General features: G+C 39.3%; 1 protein-coding gene across 3 annotated transcripts in view; it reads left to right on the top strand.

The window, feature by feature from the left end:
* Osi17 (DUF1676 domain-containing protein Osi17) overlaps window positions 1-18418 on the top strand; it is a 91490-nt gene that overhangs the window by 57442 nt on the left and 15630 nt on the right. For all 3 annotated transcript variants that reach the window (XM_072299948.1, XM_072299947.1, XM_072299946.1), the window contains exons 4-5: window positions 2938-3187; window positions 3956-4227. In XM_072299948.1, the coding sequence (XP_072156049.1) occupies window positions 2938-3187; window positions 3956-4227 (522 nt within the window). The remainder of the gene's footprint in view (window positions 1-2937; window positions 3188-3955; window positions 4228-18418) is intronic.

The following is an 18418-nucleotide window of genomic DNA, read 5'->3' on the forward strand; positions in this document are numbered from 1 at the left end:
GTTTTTTAAACTTTTCCCGAAATTTGGGGACTTGCCAACGTAATGTTGAACTGATTTTGACCTTACTGAGATAATGTGGAGGCAAATCCAGAGGAAATTGGCTTATTTCGCGGGAAAATTGAATGACCTTTGAATTGACGTATTTGGGGGTCCGAGCCCCCCCTTAAAATTAAATCGAAGTGATTTCTGCAATTTTTACGTAAAAGCGAACACAATTTGGTAAATTTTCCCGTTTTATTTTTTTCTTTACGATAATTTGAACCGGAGTTATGATTTTTTGAAAAAAGGTCAAATTTGACCTTTGACCTATCATAACTTGGTCAAAAATTGAGATATTGATCTGCGGTTTGCGCCAAAACTCTTAGTTTTTTATGTTCTTTCGAATGAGATATCACAAGATAGGGGTTGCCATTTGAAAAAAAACGTTGGGGGGCCCCTGTCCCCCCCTGAGGGGGGGGACCAAAATTTTGACCCCCTCAAAAGATGGTCCCCTTTGAGATAGGAACATTCCCAAAGTTTCATTTCCTTAGCTCAATTCGTTCAAAAGTTAGAGGGGGGGTCGGGGACTTTTCGCTCACCCTGTATAGTAACATTTACCTAGGTTATTCAGACAGATTCATTATCAATTATCAATTATGGAAAATTAAATGATACGATAAGATATTTCTTGAGAATGCTTTAGAATTAGAGAGGTCATTTACCAGCCTCTGGGGCATTGATCAGTCTTGATGCATTGAAACTTCGTTGAGATGAACGGAGGTATTACTGCGATCAGGGTCCTTTCATAAACTAAAAATTTACAAAAATGTCCGAAGAGTCTACCTGAGACTCCCTGAAGCGTATTTACCTGCACCCTTATACTTTGTAGTAAATACAAAATTGGTACATTCCCTCTTTCTGCGCGATCGTTCTTCTCATAGTCTGAAATGAAGTTTAGTGAATAGATTTTAAGTTTGAAACCCCTGTTTGTGTAAAACTCTACTTTCGCGAACTCGGTTACAACTTTTTTTGCTTTTTATGTGTTGGCATGATTTGAAATTTTATGATTTTTTAACAGGTGATACAGCAACAATCAACAGAGGCCGTGAATTACAAAATTATATAGTGCTTTCACATGAAACTAAAAATTAGATCCGGCCTCTCACTATAAAAATAATTCTGATATGTCGGAGCACCCTGTTAAGAGAGCAACTGACACACGCTAATAATACCTACTTTGTGAGTTTGGGCTGTGCTCGCGACAGAACGTTCGGTACCTGGATTAAAGTATTGACATTGGCTAAATTTTACAAATGAGAGGATGAGCACACAACTGGTAGAAAAACAAGGTTGAAAAGTATACTTGAATGATGCCATCGTGTGCTGATGTAGCGCAAACGTCAGTCTTTCACATATGAATTTTTTATTTCAGAGATTTTTGTTTTGTTTTCATGCATGTCACGTCGTACATGAATATTCAATAAGGGGACCTTTAAGTTCTTTAAGGGGACCCTATTCAATAAGTATACCTTCGTATAAAACTTATTAGGCCTTCAACCTGTCAATTTAGTGCTGCTCGGATAATTTTTTGTGTCGCAGCTTATTGGATTGCAATATATGTAGATCAAAGTACAGAAAATATTAAGCTCCGGGACTTACCGTTGCCCCTCTGACCTGCTTGTTCGTCTCCGTTTTTGCATCGAATTCTTCTCAAAGGACCTAGCTGTGTACCCTTCTCTAGAGCATGAATATAATTTAAAATAAACTTCGCACGCTTTTCTTGTAAAAAGAATCATAAACGATCTTGAGCCTCCCATAGTTAGGAGTAAAATATGTTTATGTAAAGCACAGTGTTTTTCGTACCATTTATCGTTGTTTGTAGATTCATCACATTGTTCTGTGAGCTGCAATGACAACACACAAAATTCATTCGCTGGCTGAGGGAAAGCTATCGTTGAAATTGAAGTAGAATGGGTCGGAGGTAAAAGAATCAAGGGGTATTGTTTGCGAAGTATCACTTGCATGTTACATGCAAATTCTTGAGCTTGGGCAGTTTAAAGCTGTCAATATTCTCACGCTAATTGAATACGAAGAAAATGAGACATTAATGCATCATTCTAGGGACCAACGAATTAATCACGTTTCAAAACGCTTTTGAACTATTCCATCATATTGGAAAAGTATTGACTTCCCACTCACGCAGCATGGTGAGATATGCTTGTATTTTCTGCACTCACATGGCTTATAATTCCTCTGTCAAAATATTAAAACCACAAAACTGTGTGCTATGTACTGTACATTAAATTGCGTACAACTGATGGTGGTTGTATTATTTTCTATTTGAGTTCTTGTGGCCGGATTTAGGATTTTCGGGATCTTAGAGGCACTCTGATTAGTACGTGCCCCTAAATGCAACTATCTTGGGGACAGGAAATAATAGTGGTTTCTTTGCAAAGTGCAGCTTTTTATGGGGGCCGCAGCGATGAAAAATCCCTGAAAATCACGATGAATCACGTATTTTGGTGAGAATTTCTCGGTTAAAAGAGTGCATACCTCCAATGATCACTACCCACGCCACTGAAAATGGAAAGGGGAAAAACTCTGTGGTTTAGGCCCCTACATACAGAGAAAACTCAACACAAAAATTTAGTTAAAACAGGAAGTAAGACTCAAAATAACCTAAGCCTTTGGTTGACTTAGGAATTTCCAAGTCTCTCCATTATTCTTTGCGCTAAATTCCCCACAAACTGTACCTATATCAACACAAAATTTGGGTTGGTTTGCGTTTCACTTCCTATGTTAACCACAAGTAACACAAGAATACTATGATTTTTCTCAATGTAAGGCTCTCCAAGTGCACTTATACATATGGTAAATTCGGCCTTGCGAGGGTTCATTTACATAGGAATTGAATAATATTTACTGGAGCAAAATTCTGAATCTGAACCTAATTTACAGGTTAAGCACCATCACCATCATATCCCGGTTCCGGTACCAGTGCCTGCACCGCCGAAGCACGTGTACCACCACCACCACTCGCCGCCACCGACGTACGAGGAACCAGAGTACCCGGGACCGCCGATCCATGGCAGCTTCCCTGGAGATTCACACGAAGTCGAGCCCCCTGGCCCCTACGACGCCGGTCCAGAAATCCACGGTCCTTCTGGACCCGGATCTGGGCCTTACTACCCTCGCAACGATGTAGCAGGTATGTGATCGAGAAAAACAGTTCTAGTTCTAAGCTCCATGCTCATGATTACATGTCAGACGTTTGAGTTGCCAACTTCTGTTTCGATGATTGATACCTGTAGATGAATGTGCAACGGTGTCATTTTCTGACTGATACTTACAGTGATTCTCCCGTTGAAGTGCTTATTTCAAATTAAGGCCAATTTTGCAACACAAAATCTTTTAGGAGACACAAAAACTAATGCAGAGAGCGAAAAAGCGAATACAGCAGCCCGATTATTGAAACTATGTCGGCCTGACAAGACAAGACAAGACATAGCCCTATCTTAACCATGAAATATATCGCAATTCGATGTCTTGTCGGGCTGCTTTAAACTTTCAATAATCGGCCCGCAGGTAAAATTTTACTGTTGTCAATAGGGCTTTTTTGATTTCTTCATTCTTAAATTATCTTGGTTCTCGTATGACGTTATTCTGTCTCTCCAAATGACGTGATATTCGCTATCTATTCGTTCTTAGTGGTCGATCAATTAACCAATCAGAGAACGTAATAAGTCATTCGGTAGAACCCCAGCAAACTATTCCCGATGCATTCGCGTGATTTGAACGCTTGAAAATGATCATAAGGACGTTTTTCAACTTAAATAATTTTTTTGATATTTCTGGCTCTGACATCCCTTAGAGAGACTCAATATTATTATGCTATCTCTAAAATATCCATATGATATAACGATTTGAAAAAAAAAGTAATCAAAAATTTACAATGCACTCTTGGTGATTTTTATAGCAAACACGATGCAGCAGCACAGCGATGAGTTCGCGAGTTGGGGTTTGAACGAGTTGTTCTCAAACACGGAGTCGCCAGGAGTCTACTCAGCGGTAGCACAGTCGTACGCCCACCTGTTCAACCCGCAGTACCCGCAGGCCTCTGCCGCCAACAACCCCAACGCCATCCCCACCGCGGCCCCCGTCCCACCCCACGCTCAATCACCCTCCCTCAACTCCTTCTACCAAGGCTCCAACGAGAAGAACTTCAACACCGGCTACAAAACCCAACAGGTGAGTCCATTTAAAGCAAATATTCAGGCGGTATTACTTGAACATTTTCGCAAACACTGGGAAAAAACACATTGGATCTGGAGTCCAGACTCTTGAAAAGATTGACAAGAAAAAATACTCTTGATTCAATCAGATTTTTGCTTAGATCAAAAGAAAATCTGCTCAAATTAAGAGGCTTGGTGCTTGATTTAAGCAACAATCCGATTGAATCAAGAGTATTTTTTCTTGTAAATGTTTTTAAGAGTCTGGACTCTAAATCCAATGTGTATTTTTTTCCAGTGAATAAATCCTAGGATGATACATTGAGCTCTTTTTAACTCTGCATTTCGTCATGAGAGGAATGAAGGGTTTGCAAATTGACAAAATACATTGAACTTCCCTCTTACGAGGAATAAGGCAGGACAAATAGTCGCGGAGTGGCCAGGGGACCGGCACACCCCCATATTTATGTAAAACTGAGCAAATAATGAAAATCATATTCACACGGTATGTAATACAATACACAAAAAAAATTTTAAACGCCCTACACGAGCAGTTTTCTTTTCAAACAATTTCAACAATATTTATATCCTTGCGTTCAAGTCTCCTAGCCAGGTGATAGAATTCTTGAAGGATATACCCTTTTTAGAGACTTCTTCATCAATATTTTTTCAGTTTATCCTGTGAACCCATGCACTTTTTCAAAGCGAGGTCCCTGTCACCTGGAGCTCTTTTCGAATACATCGAGATTTAACAATCAATAAGAGCTGGCTAAAGTCAGAAAGTGCGCACATTCATTATTATTAAAACCACACCGCCCGTGAATCACAGGATGTGTTCTGTGAGGAGAAATTGGAGAATCAGTGACTGAATGCAGGCGGTCGTAAATTGAATAGTTGGTGATTAATCTCCAATCAATCAATTTCATCGATTTTCACAATACTCGCTCAAGGCTTTGTCTCCGCGGGACGTTTCATGGGCTTTGTCTCAAGTTCGAATCGCAGGAATGAAAGATCTTGGCTCTTTCCCTATGAGAAAAAAACCAAAATTTCATTTTCTTCTTCCAGTTCTTGGGACTCCACAAGGACTCTTCTCGATATTTTTTCCAACTTCACAAGTGAGATTTTTCCGTGGGACAAATCCCATGAAACGCCCCTGGGACATGAGGTCCCTTCACGTGGCTGCTCACGTTCAATGGCCAATGGAGGTGTTGCATGTGTGAGGGATTTGCGATTTGACCATTATTTCTCATGTAAAAGTTCGCGAGAAACACGATGGTGCCACTGGTTTTCTCTGAAATCATTAGCGTTAGCGTGATGCCGTGTTTTCAGTTTTGGAGTCCCCGAATAAAGTGGCAGCCCTGTCAATGTATTTGCTCCCTATCTTTGCATGGAGAGTTTGTTTTGGTGTAGAGGTGGACTCTCAGGGTAGGGTGGGATATCCCCTCCATTTTGGCCTCTTTTTGAGAGCTTTTTTGAGCTTGGGAGATGATTTCAGAGAAAACCAGTGACACCATCGTGTTTCTCGCGAACTTTTACATAAGAATCATAGGTCAAATCGCAAATCCCTCACACATGCAACATCTCCATTCCCTGAAAAATATTGTCAAAGCACGAGACAGCTACTTAACATGATCGCCTTTCCGTATTTCAATAATTTTTTTTGTCGGATTCTTGATTTTTGGCCGTGGAGGATGAGAGTGGCCCAATTTCGGTTTCGAGGAGTGGCCTGCGGATGTGCGTCGCGGACGAGGACGAAGATGAGGCAAATTTACATGTGTCGTCGAAACGGAAACGGAGCCTGGGAGCCCCGACTGAGATTGAGAGTGAGATCAGGTTGAAGGATAAGGCGCGAAATTTGGCCTACTGTTGACAAAAATTTACTTTCTCCGCGGCCGCGCACTCCGACCTGCCTCCCGCACCGGTTTAGGCCAGGGCCATGGCCAGGGCCACGTCATGACTCCAGAGTTGCCACCTCGTTAGATTTTGATCATTTTTCCAGATTTTGGACGGTTATTTTGTAATTTGAAAAATCCAACTTCCAAACATGTCGGAAATTCCTAGGTTTTCAGTAGAGTCCTTTTATACCCAGAGTTACGACAACTCACCTTTGGTTGGGCTGAAAGTGGCCTAAAAAAATCCAATTCTGATTGGTTCTCACTCATGGAGTCACAAACGAGTGCACCAAGATGGCGGTGACTCGAATGTGAACAAAAATAATGGGAATATTACCTAATTGTGGTTTATCAAGAGTAAATTGTTATTTCCATCAGTCCAAAATGAAAATAGATCAAGAAATAATTCACAAACCAATCTCATTTCCTTTTTAATTGATCAATTTTGTTAATGTTGTCGTTTTTGGATGACAGACATCGCAGGATTCCTTATCCTTATCCCTCAATATCGTTCGTTTGGTTGCACTCGTTTGTGCCTCCATGGCCAGCCAAGGCCGGCTGCCAGTTAGCTGTTAATCGAGTTGTCTTAACTCTGGATATAAAGGGACTCTAGTTTTCAGAGTAGATTAAAGAACTGAAGGTGATTCGATGGACGCTATATTTTGTTTCAGAACGACTTGCGATGTATCGCATCGATCGATTCCATTTTTTCAGCTACTCGTCATATTTCTCGAATTTTGAGACTACAATTCTGTTGACAGGAGACCAAAGAATTCACTCACGAATTTTGACGAACAAATTCGACGTAATAAAGGCGTGGATTTTTTTAGAGAGAAAATATCTTATTCAAGTGCAGTTTCGATATCAGAATTGAATGCAATGTTTTCCTCTAAAAAAAATTACTCCTATATTACGTTGAATTTGTGGTGTCATAATTGGTAAGTGAATTATTTAGTCTCTTGACAACAAAATTGCGATCTCAATATTCGAGAAAAACGAAGAGTAGCTGAAAATATAGAACCAATCGATGCGGTATATTGCATGATGTTTTGACACAAAATACGGCGTCCATCAAATCACCTCGTAAGCCTCATCATTGCGGAGAGTCTGGCAAGGGGCACATCGGGCACAAGTTCCCCAGAAATACCGTGGATTAATCATTTTCTCGAGCATGGAACTCGCAAGTTGAAAGAAGTAAGAGCTGTTGAAAAATATATTTTAGGAACCTCTTTTTGTCCCTCTATCTCGCACAATCCTCACCTAGCAATTTAGCGAAGTTTTGATAGCTGAATTTGAAAATTATGAGTATTAACGAAAATTTTACGTAAATTTTTATGTATATGTGTTGCTAATTGATAGCCAAAGTACAAAACCACGCATCTTCGTTTTAGATGTTGTGGACTTCCCGCCATTGTTTAATTTTTCTTTGGAAAAGCATCTAACGTATAAATTCTTAAAAACATCTTTGATCGTTCTCCTCTGCTAGGAAAATATTCTGTACGAATTTCAAACTGTACAGTTGGCTTGTTTGTCTTAAAAAATAAAATAGGAGTGGAAAGTTTGAAATGCAGCAATAAAGATTCGTGATTTTGCTTTTTGGTCATGAATGTTTTTTAGGTTTTGTATCAATGTTAACAATTTTCAGTATAAATTTGAACAGTTTTTACAGTTTTATAAAATCCAATCTTAGTAGTCAATTTTTTTTGGACTGGTTTCTTTTTTGAAATGTAACCTTTTTAAACTAGTAATTAGAAAATATAGGTCAAAAAATCGACGAACGGCTTTTAGATTTGCAAAAAAAAAAAAAAAAAAAAAAAAAAAAAAAAAAAAGAGGCTCAGTTTGTATGTTTTTCACTTTCTATTCACTTTCTCATGTCAAATTTAAGAAGTCACAAGTATAATCCGAATATGAAAATATTTTGATATCTTCAAGTCCGAGACGCCAAGGGAACTGATTTAATATTACTTTCACCGCATTTCTTTTCGTGTCACATCAAAGACCTACTGTGCTTTACCGCCACAAAACGTCTTGCCCTAGTTTGCTACCGTTCCTACTTTTGAGGGAAAAACTTCTCTATTTGGATGCTGCGGTAATTGCCGGCTCTAAAAAAGGAGCAAGGAGATAAAGAGAAACAATAAAACGTGAAGCCGAAAAACACCTTGTTTAAATTCCTTGCAGCTCTCGCCTGGTTCTAAAGCACATTAGCTACCGCGTGGAGGCCATAATGGCATATTCAAACAGTAAACCACGGTTTTATGGAGAAAGATTAATTTGGCTAAGAAGCCACCAGACAATAAACTGTCTCATTTGTCAAACTGCCGTTTGACGAATCGATCAACTCTCGACTCAGGAAGATTATTCAAGTACTTGCGAACTAAAAAACGTTTCTTGCAAACATTCTTCTAATCCATCATTTTGTATTCTGAGGTGACAGATTGGTAAGATAATGGTAACATTAGCGGTGCACTTCGTACTAACCTTAAACAATCTGCGATCTGCGATCTCAATTCACGATTATGATACGTTAATTACACAACTAGGACTGCTAATTACAACATTGCAACCAGTCTATGACTTACATCGTAAATTTTTTTGATTATTTGCAACTGTTGCATGTGTTAGGGTATAACGTCACTCACAATCTGTTTTTATGAATGAAATATGAAGGACAGAATAATCGGAAATGTTGGATAGAAATAGGTTATTTGTGCGTGTCTATATTTTAATCATTGAATCATTTTCAGTAAACAGTTCAAAAGCAGGACTTTTCTATCCAATAGGGAACATGGCGTCATTCATTATGCATTATGATTTTCTCTTCATTTATCTAATTAAAAATTAATGCAATTTTCACTACATACACCTTGTTTCACGAGCGTTATTGTTCAAAACAAAGGCGCTAAAATTATGGTGACTGTGTAGTAGCGGTTTTGTTTAGTGTTTTTTTAAAGGAACCTACTAATTAAAATACAAAGACTTTGAGCCTCTATTATGAAACGTTCTTCAGCTAACGCTGAGGTAACAAGTTATTGTTTTATGATAATTACACAATCTTTTCTGTCAGTTTCCTGAAACGTGAACATCGTCCTTTCTTCCATGATGATGACTTTATTCAGATCCATAAGACTACAATAAAACGTAAGAATTATGCGTAGGGAGTATTTTTATTACTTTCAGCTAATAATATAAGGTTTAAAAAACAATCAAAAGGAAATTTTGTAACATTTGAGAGTGACTCACAATTGTCAGAATATCAGACTGGAGAAAATCATTTTTCTCCGAGTAAAGAGAAAGAAAACTCTTAGATTCTTAGCCACATTAAAAAAATACCCCCTTTTAGAACCAAAATCAGAGCCCATACCTAAATTATGGATCATTAGGATAGTCACGAATGCTCTAATAATACACTTAAACATAGCAAAGAGATGCACTCATCAATATGAACGAGACCTTACCGTACAAACCCCCCGCTCCCCCCCCCCCATCGGCGAGATGTAAACAAAGCCTGCTTTTCCCATCTATTACGTCGTACTTTCGATTTTTGAAGATCCAGTTTCGTCTTAATCCACGATCCGACGCATGTGCGTTTAACATGATAAACTGTCGGGTAAAAGTTTTGAATGAAATGAGGGAGAGGGAGAGAAGCCGGGGGAGAGAGGCGCTCTTCGTGACAATTAAAAACGAAATTCAGGCCCGAGTAAAGCTACGGGGACACATTACGGCCGGTTTTGTTTAACGAGGCTCCCGGCAAGAGCGTCACTTTCGTCTTTGATCGGGCTTTCACTTTTCCACGAGGAACTTGTAAATGATGCATGTTTAGGCTCGGTTCTTAGGTTGTTTTGGTGGTCAGTAGCGAACCTTTCTTTGCATCCCGAATGATATTCTAATGACTGAGTCGTAAATCTTTATTGATTTGTTTTAATAGCCCGAATCATAAAGTTGAAAAATGCGTGTCACCATCGGAACGTTTCAAAATCTCCGATATGTTTTTGTAAAAATAAACGTAGCAAAATTTCGAAAGAAAATACGACAAGAAAGTAGAGGGGAAAAGAAGGAAAGAAAACAGGTGAGCGAACACCCGCATTTTCGACTTTAGCCATCGATATTTCTTGATTGTATGGGTTTCTTCAATTCCGAGCACTTCTAACCTCCGAAATAATCTTTATCTTTTCTTATTGATTTCTTTAGTCGTAAAAGTAATTAATTATCCTCCGTATTTAAAATTCACGATGAGATGAGATTTTTGCTAGCAGTCATAATCCTTCAAATGGAGTACATTTTGCAATGAGGAACCACTATCTCTGGCTCTTCCATGAAGCTTCTTTCTGCATAAGTAAACCAATGACTTATATGCTGTTTTTAAAATGAGCCAGAAATGGTGGTTTCTCATTGCAAAATGTGGTCCAAATAAGCACCGTATTCAGCATCAGTAAAGACCAAGTGTACGTATTTGTGCCAAAAGGACCTATGTGCATAGTGATTGCGTGCGACATAGTTCCTTTTGGTAGAAATACGCCCAAGTATGTGAGTACGAGTACAGGGATGAATATTTTGACGACCAAGTTTAACAGAGTCGCACCAAGTTGCTACAAGTTTGAATCGAAAATAAAGAGATCACTCTATTATATATCAAAAAATTTTTCTCGATTTAGAATTTTTGATAGCAAAAATTCACGACTAGTTAATTTCAAGACAACTCTCAATTCATTTTTGCCCAAAAAATGCGACTTGGTGCATTTCCATTAAACTCGACCCAGTACTACCGAGCTAAGGAAGAGCACCTAATGAGCCTCCAGACGCTGCAAAACTTTCCTTCAATAAATACCGAATTTATTAGGAAAATCGTGAATATTTTTCCCCAAAATTTTCAGACAATTTTGTACGCAATTTAATCTAAAATATCTGAAAATTTCAAGGAAAAATATGCAAACATACATGTCTTATCAAGGGAAATTATGTAACTCTCGAATGTTCATATGGCGTTTTTCATTAGCACGACAGAGTAGTAGTATGAGTTTTGCGTATAAGATTTCTTCCTTCATTTATTTTCTGGGTTTAAAATTGGGCTTGAACCTGGCCGCATACCCTCAAGGAGAAGTTGGCTAATAGTCACAGAGCTTGATCACTAGTTTGAAGAACAGTCCGCATTTGACAGGCCCTCATTACAGCGGAAGCCTCAATAGTTGCTCCAGAAGGCCTGGTTTCCGGGTGCGATTTAAAAGTCTTCTTTGGCCCATCTCCGACCTCATCTGGTGCATTGGTCGAAGCGCGGGAGATCTGGTTTCTGATCGGTGGTCGTTGATCTACTGATCAGTAAACATTCTTCAACTCACACTATCGTCTGCGGACACGCCTAAGACAGGACCGGTTGGGACCCATCAATATAATAACAGTTATGTTCTCACCTGAGCTCGCAAAAATTCCTGCTCACGGAATTCTTGGGTCCAGGCAGTGGTCTCAGCCCACGATATCCGCAGACGTGGCTGAATTTTACTTTCTCGCTCCCATAGGGTAGAGAGGAAGTATTGTCATCCTCCAAAAAAAAAAAAAAAAAAAAAGTTGAAATTTCATCATTTCTAGACGTTTTAAGGTCCCAGGAGTAAAAATAACCATACTTGAAAAAATGTGTGTCCGCGTCCGTGTGGCGTCCCCCAAATCTGTCTACAGCGATATCTCAGAATCTATCTGTTCGATTTCATTCAAAATTGGCACAGGACACCATATCTATGGTCTCCTTATGCACGTTCAACGATTTTGAGGTACGCTAAAATTTGGGGGGGCTACGCTCAATTGTCCATTTTTAGCAAAATCACACGGAAAGCTCATTTTGAAAGACTGTAAATTTTGAAAAATGTCTTTAATTCTTTAACAATGGGCATCAAGCACATCACCTGGGTCATTAATTTAAGTTCCAAAAAGATCTTTGGACTAAACTCAAAATTCAAGAGATACGAGGCCCAAAAGTAGGGCACTTTGCTCCGCGAAACAGCTCATTTTCAAGGACTGTAAATTTGAAAAAAAATAAAATAAAATGCCTTCAATTCTTCGAAAGTTGGCATCAGAGCACCACCTGGTTCATTAATTTAAGTTCCTACGAGGTCTTTGGACTAAACTAAAAATTGAAGGGTTACGCGTCATATAGCGAGGAGAGCACTTCGGTCACACGGAGAGCTCATGGACTGTAGATTTTGAAAAAATGCCTTTAATTCTTTGAAAGTTGGCTCAAAAGCACCATCTGAGTCATTAATTTAAGTTCCTAAAGGATTCATGGACTAATCTCATAATTGCAGAGGGGCCGATAGGAAACGCTCAATTCTCTGATAAATGAGTCGGAGCGCTTCTAGATAATAGCAGCAAACGCTTTGAGTCAGGTGAAACCTAGGAATTCAAATGCATTATATAATGCATCATATACTATTTCCAAAATTACTCCGTAGGTAATCACAAAGCAAAATTAGACAACTAATTAGATACATACTCACATTACAAAGGTACTATGAATCATCAAGCTAACGCCAAGAACTCACACTTAGATCTTTATTAAAAACTAATATGTTTGTTGTTAATGAATTTAGAATCCCGGCAGATTCCATCTTTTGCGGTTCCTTTTTACGAGGTACTAAGCACAAATATAATGTAATAATTCGGCACAAATATGACTGATTTAATGCTTGTTAATAAAGGAGGTTATAATTGTTATAACGTGACGTTTGTTGACTTGTCTCTCGTTGACGTTTGTCGATGGCGCTCTCTATTGTTTTCGCTTTGAGTTACGGGGATACGCGGTAAGGAGATGGCGCTCCTGGCGGGCGTGTCGTGAACCTTCCAGCAGGTAGATTCGCCCGCCAAATTTAAAATTTGGGAGATGCTAAGCGAAAACCGTTTAGTTTTAAGACTATTTGAACATCGAATAGTCATTCTACCCATTCAAGTAGATATTTGATGGCTTTTGACCGTGCTTAAGGAGAGATTATAATATAAAATCGTATCTGAAGTATGATGTCAATGAATCTAATGGATCCTAATGAATCGTAGAAAAGCTAAGATTTTTACGGATCGCCATCTTTGACAGGAGACTTAGTTAATCAATTACATATTTAATTGAAGATGCCTCATAAAATCAACAAGTCGAGTCCGAATATATGAATTCACCACATATCGCGAAGACATTTACAATGAAGTTCAATGGTTTGAATAAAAATTTCATAACTATTATCCTGTGATCAAAATTCCAATCAAACTTTATGATTTTGTAAAATTGGCAGTATTTTTCTAAATATTCCAGTAAAAGTGTCTATGCCGGCGCGAAGCGCCGGCTCGAGCGAGAAAGTCCCGTGCGGTCCCCGCACCAATCCGCTAAGCGGATGGGGGGGCGAAGCCCCCCAAATGCCGGCGCGTAGCGCCGGTACGCGGCGCGAAGCGCCGCGCATAAATTGGCCGGAGGCCAATTTTTGTTAATGTTTTTCTTCTAAAAATTAAATAAAACTGGTAAACGATATAAGCTGGTAAGCATTTTTATAGCGATAAAGTATCTATTTCTACCAGTGGCGTGGCGTGAATGATCGATTATCGATAATTCTCCATTTGAAGATGTGTTGAAGAATTGATTATTAAGGTGTTCGTTAGGAACGTTTATCGATCCTTTTACATAGGTTTAAATAACAGATCAATCGATAAATCGCAAAGCACGCCAGGCCACTGATATTTTTACCTTTTAGCCATTTAAGTAGATAATAATGAATAATTAACTTCTCTACAAAAAATAAATGTACAACTTGATCACTCACTGCAACGTTTGTTTTTAGAAAATAAAGTTAAAACTGCAATGAAACATCAAAAGGAATTCTCGGAGTGCCTAAAATCAAAATTGGCAAAATCCGAAAGTCGATACGAGTACAAAGACAACTATACTGCCTTGCTAGGGAAAAACGCCGTATGAGCCTTCAGACGGTGCCATATTTCGTCGCTTGCATGGCTGACATACGGGCGTAACTGCACATTGAGATGAGCCCGGAAAAGTATTGAGCTGTATGGAGGACAGGGTTCATTGCAGAGTGTAGTTACGCCCTTGTGTCAGCAGGGCGACGATTTCATTCAATATACCAAACGAATTTACTGGGAAACTTCTGGATACTTTTCCTCCATTTTTTCGGACAATTTTGTTCACAATTAGATCCAAAACACCTGAAAATTTCAGGGGAAAATATGCAAAACTTTCCTAAAAAATAAACATTTTATCGAAGGAAAATTGGCAACTTTTGAACGTTCATACTACGTTCTTCCTTAGCACGACAGTATATAGCGTCCAGCCCACTTACAAACTGGGGCTCTCAAACTGGCACCAATTCTTCTATTTCTCAGCCATTTCTGCACGGAATTCCTTGAAAATTTCAAGATCTGATCTGTGATGTATCTCGAGCACATCGGTTACCTTCAACAGTCAACAGTCGCAGAACGGCAACAGTCAACAGTTCCATCGATGAGTCTCTTTGAAGCCCCTAGTTTGAAGGTGGGCTGGACGCTTATATCTACTGTACGACGCCGGCATAGGTCCATCAGCATGTTAGACAGCTGATGGGACCCTGTGCCACCCAGGTCCTCGGAGGCGGCTTCGTCTTCACATGAAAGAGGCCAATTTTCGCATCCGATGACACACGCACACACGTACGCGGGCGCGCACTGCTTTAACAAGGAGCACGTGCGCAGGTGCACTTCGTGCCAGTTTGGCACGAGAACCACGCCTTCCTCTGCGAAGAAAAATATCGTCATTTTATTAAGGTGCAGAAAGTGGGAGTTATAAGTTGGAAAAGAGTGAACTTGGGATTGAATTTTACGATAAGGGCCCGAATTTTGTTGGCAGAGTTACGGTCGGCCGCAAGTTCAGGCAAGGATGTTGACTTTTGTTATTCGGTCGCTGATGAATGATTTGCACCATTGGAAAACTGAGGATGGCTCTACCCTGCTGTAAAAAAAGCTCAACTTGCGCACAGCTTGAGTTTAGAGTATAATTATTGTAATTTAAAGTCGGATTTTGAGGAACCAACAAGATTTGGGCCAAGGAACTGATATTTGTGGCTCATTTCAGAAACAATACACGTGTTGTTAGTTTCTTTATGTAGATATGTATTTCTCTATGTATAATTGGTGCTTTACGGATGAACCAGAAATAGTAGTTATCTGCAAAAGGCAGTCTACTTGTGAGCGTGATTGGATTTAAAGCACGGTTTGCGTGAAAAATGCGACGAATTCAGTGAAACAGAGACGTTAGGAAAGGGGATTAAATTTTACCTAATTATCGAAAAGAAAAAGTAAAAAAAAATAGTATTCACATTGCAAAATTCGGAAATATTTGATTATTTTTATTTTTACTTTTCTTTGAGAAAACTAATCTCAGAAAATTGTTTGTGGATATTTTCAAATGACTAATGAAAATTGACCGAAAATTTTGAGAAAAAAATATGTCTTCTCTTTGAAAACTGTTTATCCTCTCACAGAATGATGGCCTTGCCACTGATATTTTCCTTTTCTGGCTAAAAATAAACCTGATGAAAGTGATAGACTGTCCAAAAACTTCACTATAAGTGACAAGTACAGATTCAATGTTAGGAGCCTTTCATGAACTTTGTGATGAAGCTCTGACAAATCGGTGGCACGATCGCGTTAGAGATTTTCGGAGAAATTTTAAGCAGACTAACTTAGTTTCAGAATCTCGAAGGAAACTATCAATCGGACTGCATTTTGCAATTTGGACCTATACATTCCGGCCCTGTTTAAAAACAACGTATGTACCATTAGTTTCCCTATGCACATAAGTGTTTTTACAGATGAGCCAGAATTTATACATCCCAATTGCAAAATGCAGTCCAATTGAGAGTCAGTTGTGTGATGCATCCTGTTAACGAAAAAAATTAAATTAAATTCCCATTTTTTCTCTCTACTCCTCTGAAATCCATCAAATAATCCAGTAATCGGCGCAGCTAGAGCTTGGAGGAACCCTATTGGAGGTCAGTGAGCCATTCAAAGGCAGAGGAACCCCATTGGAGGTCAGTGAGCCATTCAAAGGCAGCTGTGGACCACCTCGCTGGAGCGCTACGTGCGGAACGGAACAGGACGGCAAAGTTGTCGCGGAGAGTAAGAGTGGCCGGAGGCAGCGTAAGAAAAGTGAGAGAGGATGAGATTGAGAATGAGATTGAGACTGAAACTAAGACTGAGAATGAGAATGAGAATAGTCCCATTGAACTTGAAGCCGCGAGACCTAACACCGAGAGTGGCCGGCCCGCCAGCGAACTTGATCCTCGAGGAGCAGACGATCCGATGCCAGTTTCTTCGGTGCTAGGTCATTTTTCCTAATTTTTTTTTTCCTACATCAGGTTTTCCTAATACTTTTTTCCTACTCGTTTTTTGTCCCATTACAGTAAGTCCTACGAGTGAGAAGTCCCACTGGCTTTTTTCCTAAGGATGTTAGTCCTAATAATCCAATAATAATTGAAACGTAAACATGAGTAGAGTAGAGGGAAATGTTGCAGAAAGAGTAAAGTTTTCTCAGCGAGCCGAATATAAATAAGGAGGAGGATGAAGCTCCATTACTTACGGGTATGCGGCCACAACTTTAACTTGTAAGGTACCTATGTTGTTTTTTTACTTTCTCGCTCCCCCAGTTTTAAAATTGAATTTAGGACAAATGCCCCTAGGAAAAAAGCCAGTAGGATATCTCACTCGTAGGACTAATTGTGATGGGACAAAAAACGAGTAGGAAAAAAGTATTAGGAAAAATTGCAGTAGGAAAAAATGTTTTAGGAAAAATGACTTGCCACCGTTTCTTCAACTTAAACAGTTTTCCGTCGGAAGCCATCGAGCCAATCAGTATCAGAGGTTCAGTCTCGAAGCTTCTTTTACACGATCAATTTCTTTTTTTATAGGATGCAATCCGTTTAATTTCAACTTATAAAGTTGAATGAAAGATCAGCAACGATTGAAAAATCAGCAAGCGTAACCAATTACAAACACAGTAGGGCAGAAACTTAAATAAGAAGGCGCATCCTAGTTCTAACGCGAATGAAGTACAAACTCTGGAGAGTTGAGATGCGACAAGTGATTTTAGTCCCTTACCTGTTTATTTATTGTCATTATTTTTCAATTCGATTGAGTCAACAAAGAAAAACGAATAAGAGGCAATATTCCCAGAGACTTGAACGAAAGTGTAAGAAAAATACCTTCACATTTTTACAAAGCAGAATATTGTTAACGATAAATCTAATATATTTATCGATTTGATTCTAAGTTTAAAAAATTGGTAGCCGTCTAGTAGAAATTATCAAGCGCGAAATTTTAAGTTTGTAAACTTTCTTCATGAATTCATGGACTTGTATAATTGCTTAATGATGAATCTTTTGATGATGTGATGAATCCAGCACAGCCGTGTTACCAGAGAAAGCGATGAAATCGCAAAATGAAGTTTTGAGAGAAGGGACTTTGTAATGTCTGTAGGATATTTAGATCAGTAAATCTTCCGTTTTTTGAAAGTTTTCAATATTCATCCGTGAGAATCCTAGTTTGTATGAGTGCGATTCAGGATCAACAAATTCTGCCATTATCTAAAAACAAGAGTCTTAATTTTTTCATGCTACGTAAGATGTAGTATATCCATGTAGCATCCATCGATTCGCCTCACGTGGTCAAGTATCAGGCATTAACAAATAAAGTTAATGGTCGGCATACAGTCGGCAAAAAGCGTGCCAATTTGCACTGGACAGCGGTATGCACTGTTATCTCGCAAGATGATTTGGATTAAGTTCAAATTTGGCAAAAATGGCGGCAATTTTTGTGCTCTCGCTGCTCTCTCATAACTTTTGTTTTTTTAAAAATAAGACGAATCCTACAGTAACGAAATCTTTCAGCTCTTTCAGGTCGCTTGCTATTTTTTCTTTTTATTTAATTTTATATATTTATTTTTAAAAAAAGCTCGATTTCGAAAATTCAGACGTTTCTGCTCGCTTCGGTAAAAAGTCGGAGGATCGAATGAACTTTCTTTCATTTGAATGCGGCACCATGGCAATGAAGCCAAAGCTGGCAAAAGTTGCGGCCGGCTCGGAGCGAGATTACTAGCAGATGACGCGGCGGCAGTGGCGGCGCGGCGCGGCGTGGCGTGGCGTCCACTCCTGGTTCCTGCGCGAAGCTCGACAAACGAGGTGCACATCGCGCATGGCGCATCGCGCAGAAGGCAGCAAGCAGCGCGCCTCTGTGCCCATAACCTACTTCCGGCTCCAGCCCAGCGCCACTCCACCCATCCACGCCAGATCTCCCGATAAAATACCGCC

The sequence above is a fragment of the Bemisia tabaci genome, chromosome 4 (assembly GCF_918797505.1).
Source record: "Bemisia tabaci chromosome 4, PGI_BMITA_v3".
Lineage (NCBI taxonomy): Eukaryota > Metazoa > Arthropoda > Insecta > Hemiptera > Aleyrodidae > Bemisia > Bemisia tabaci.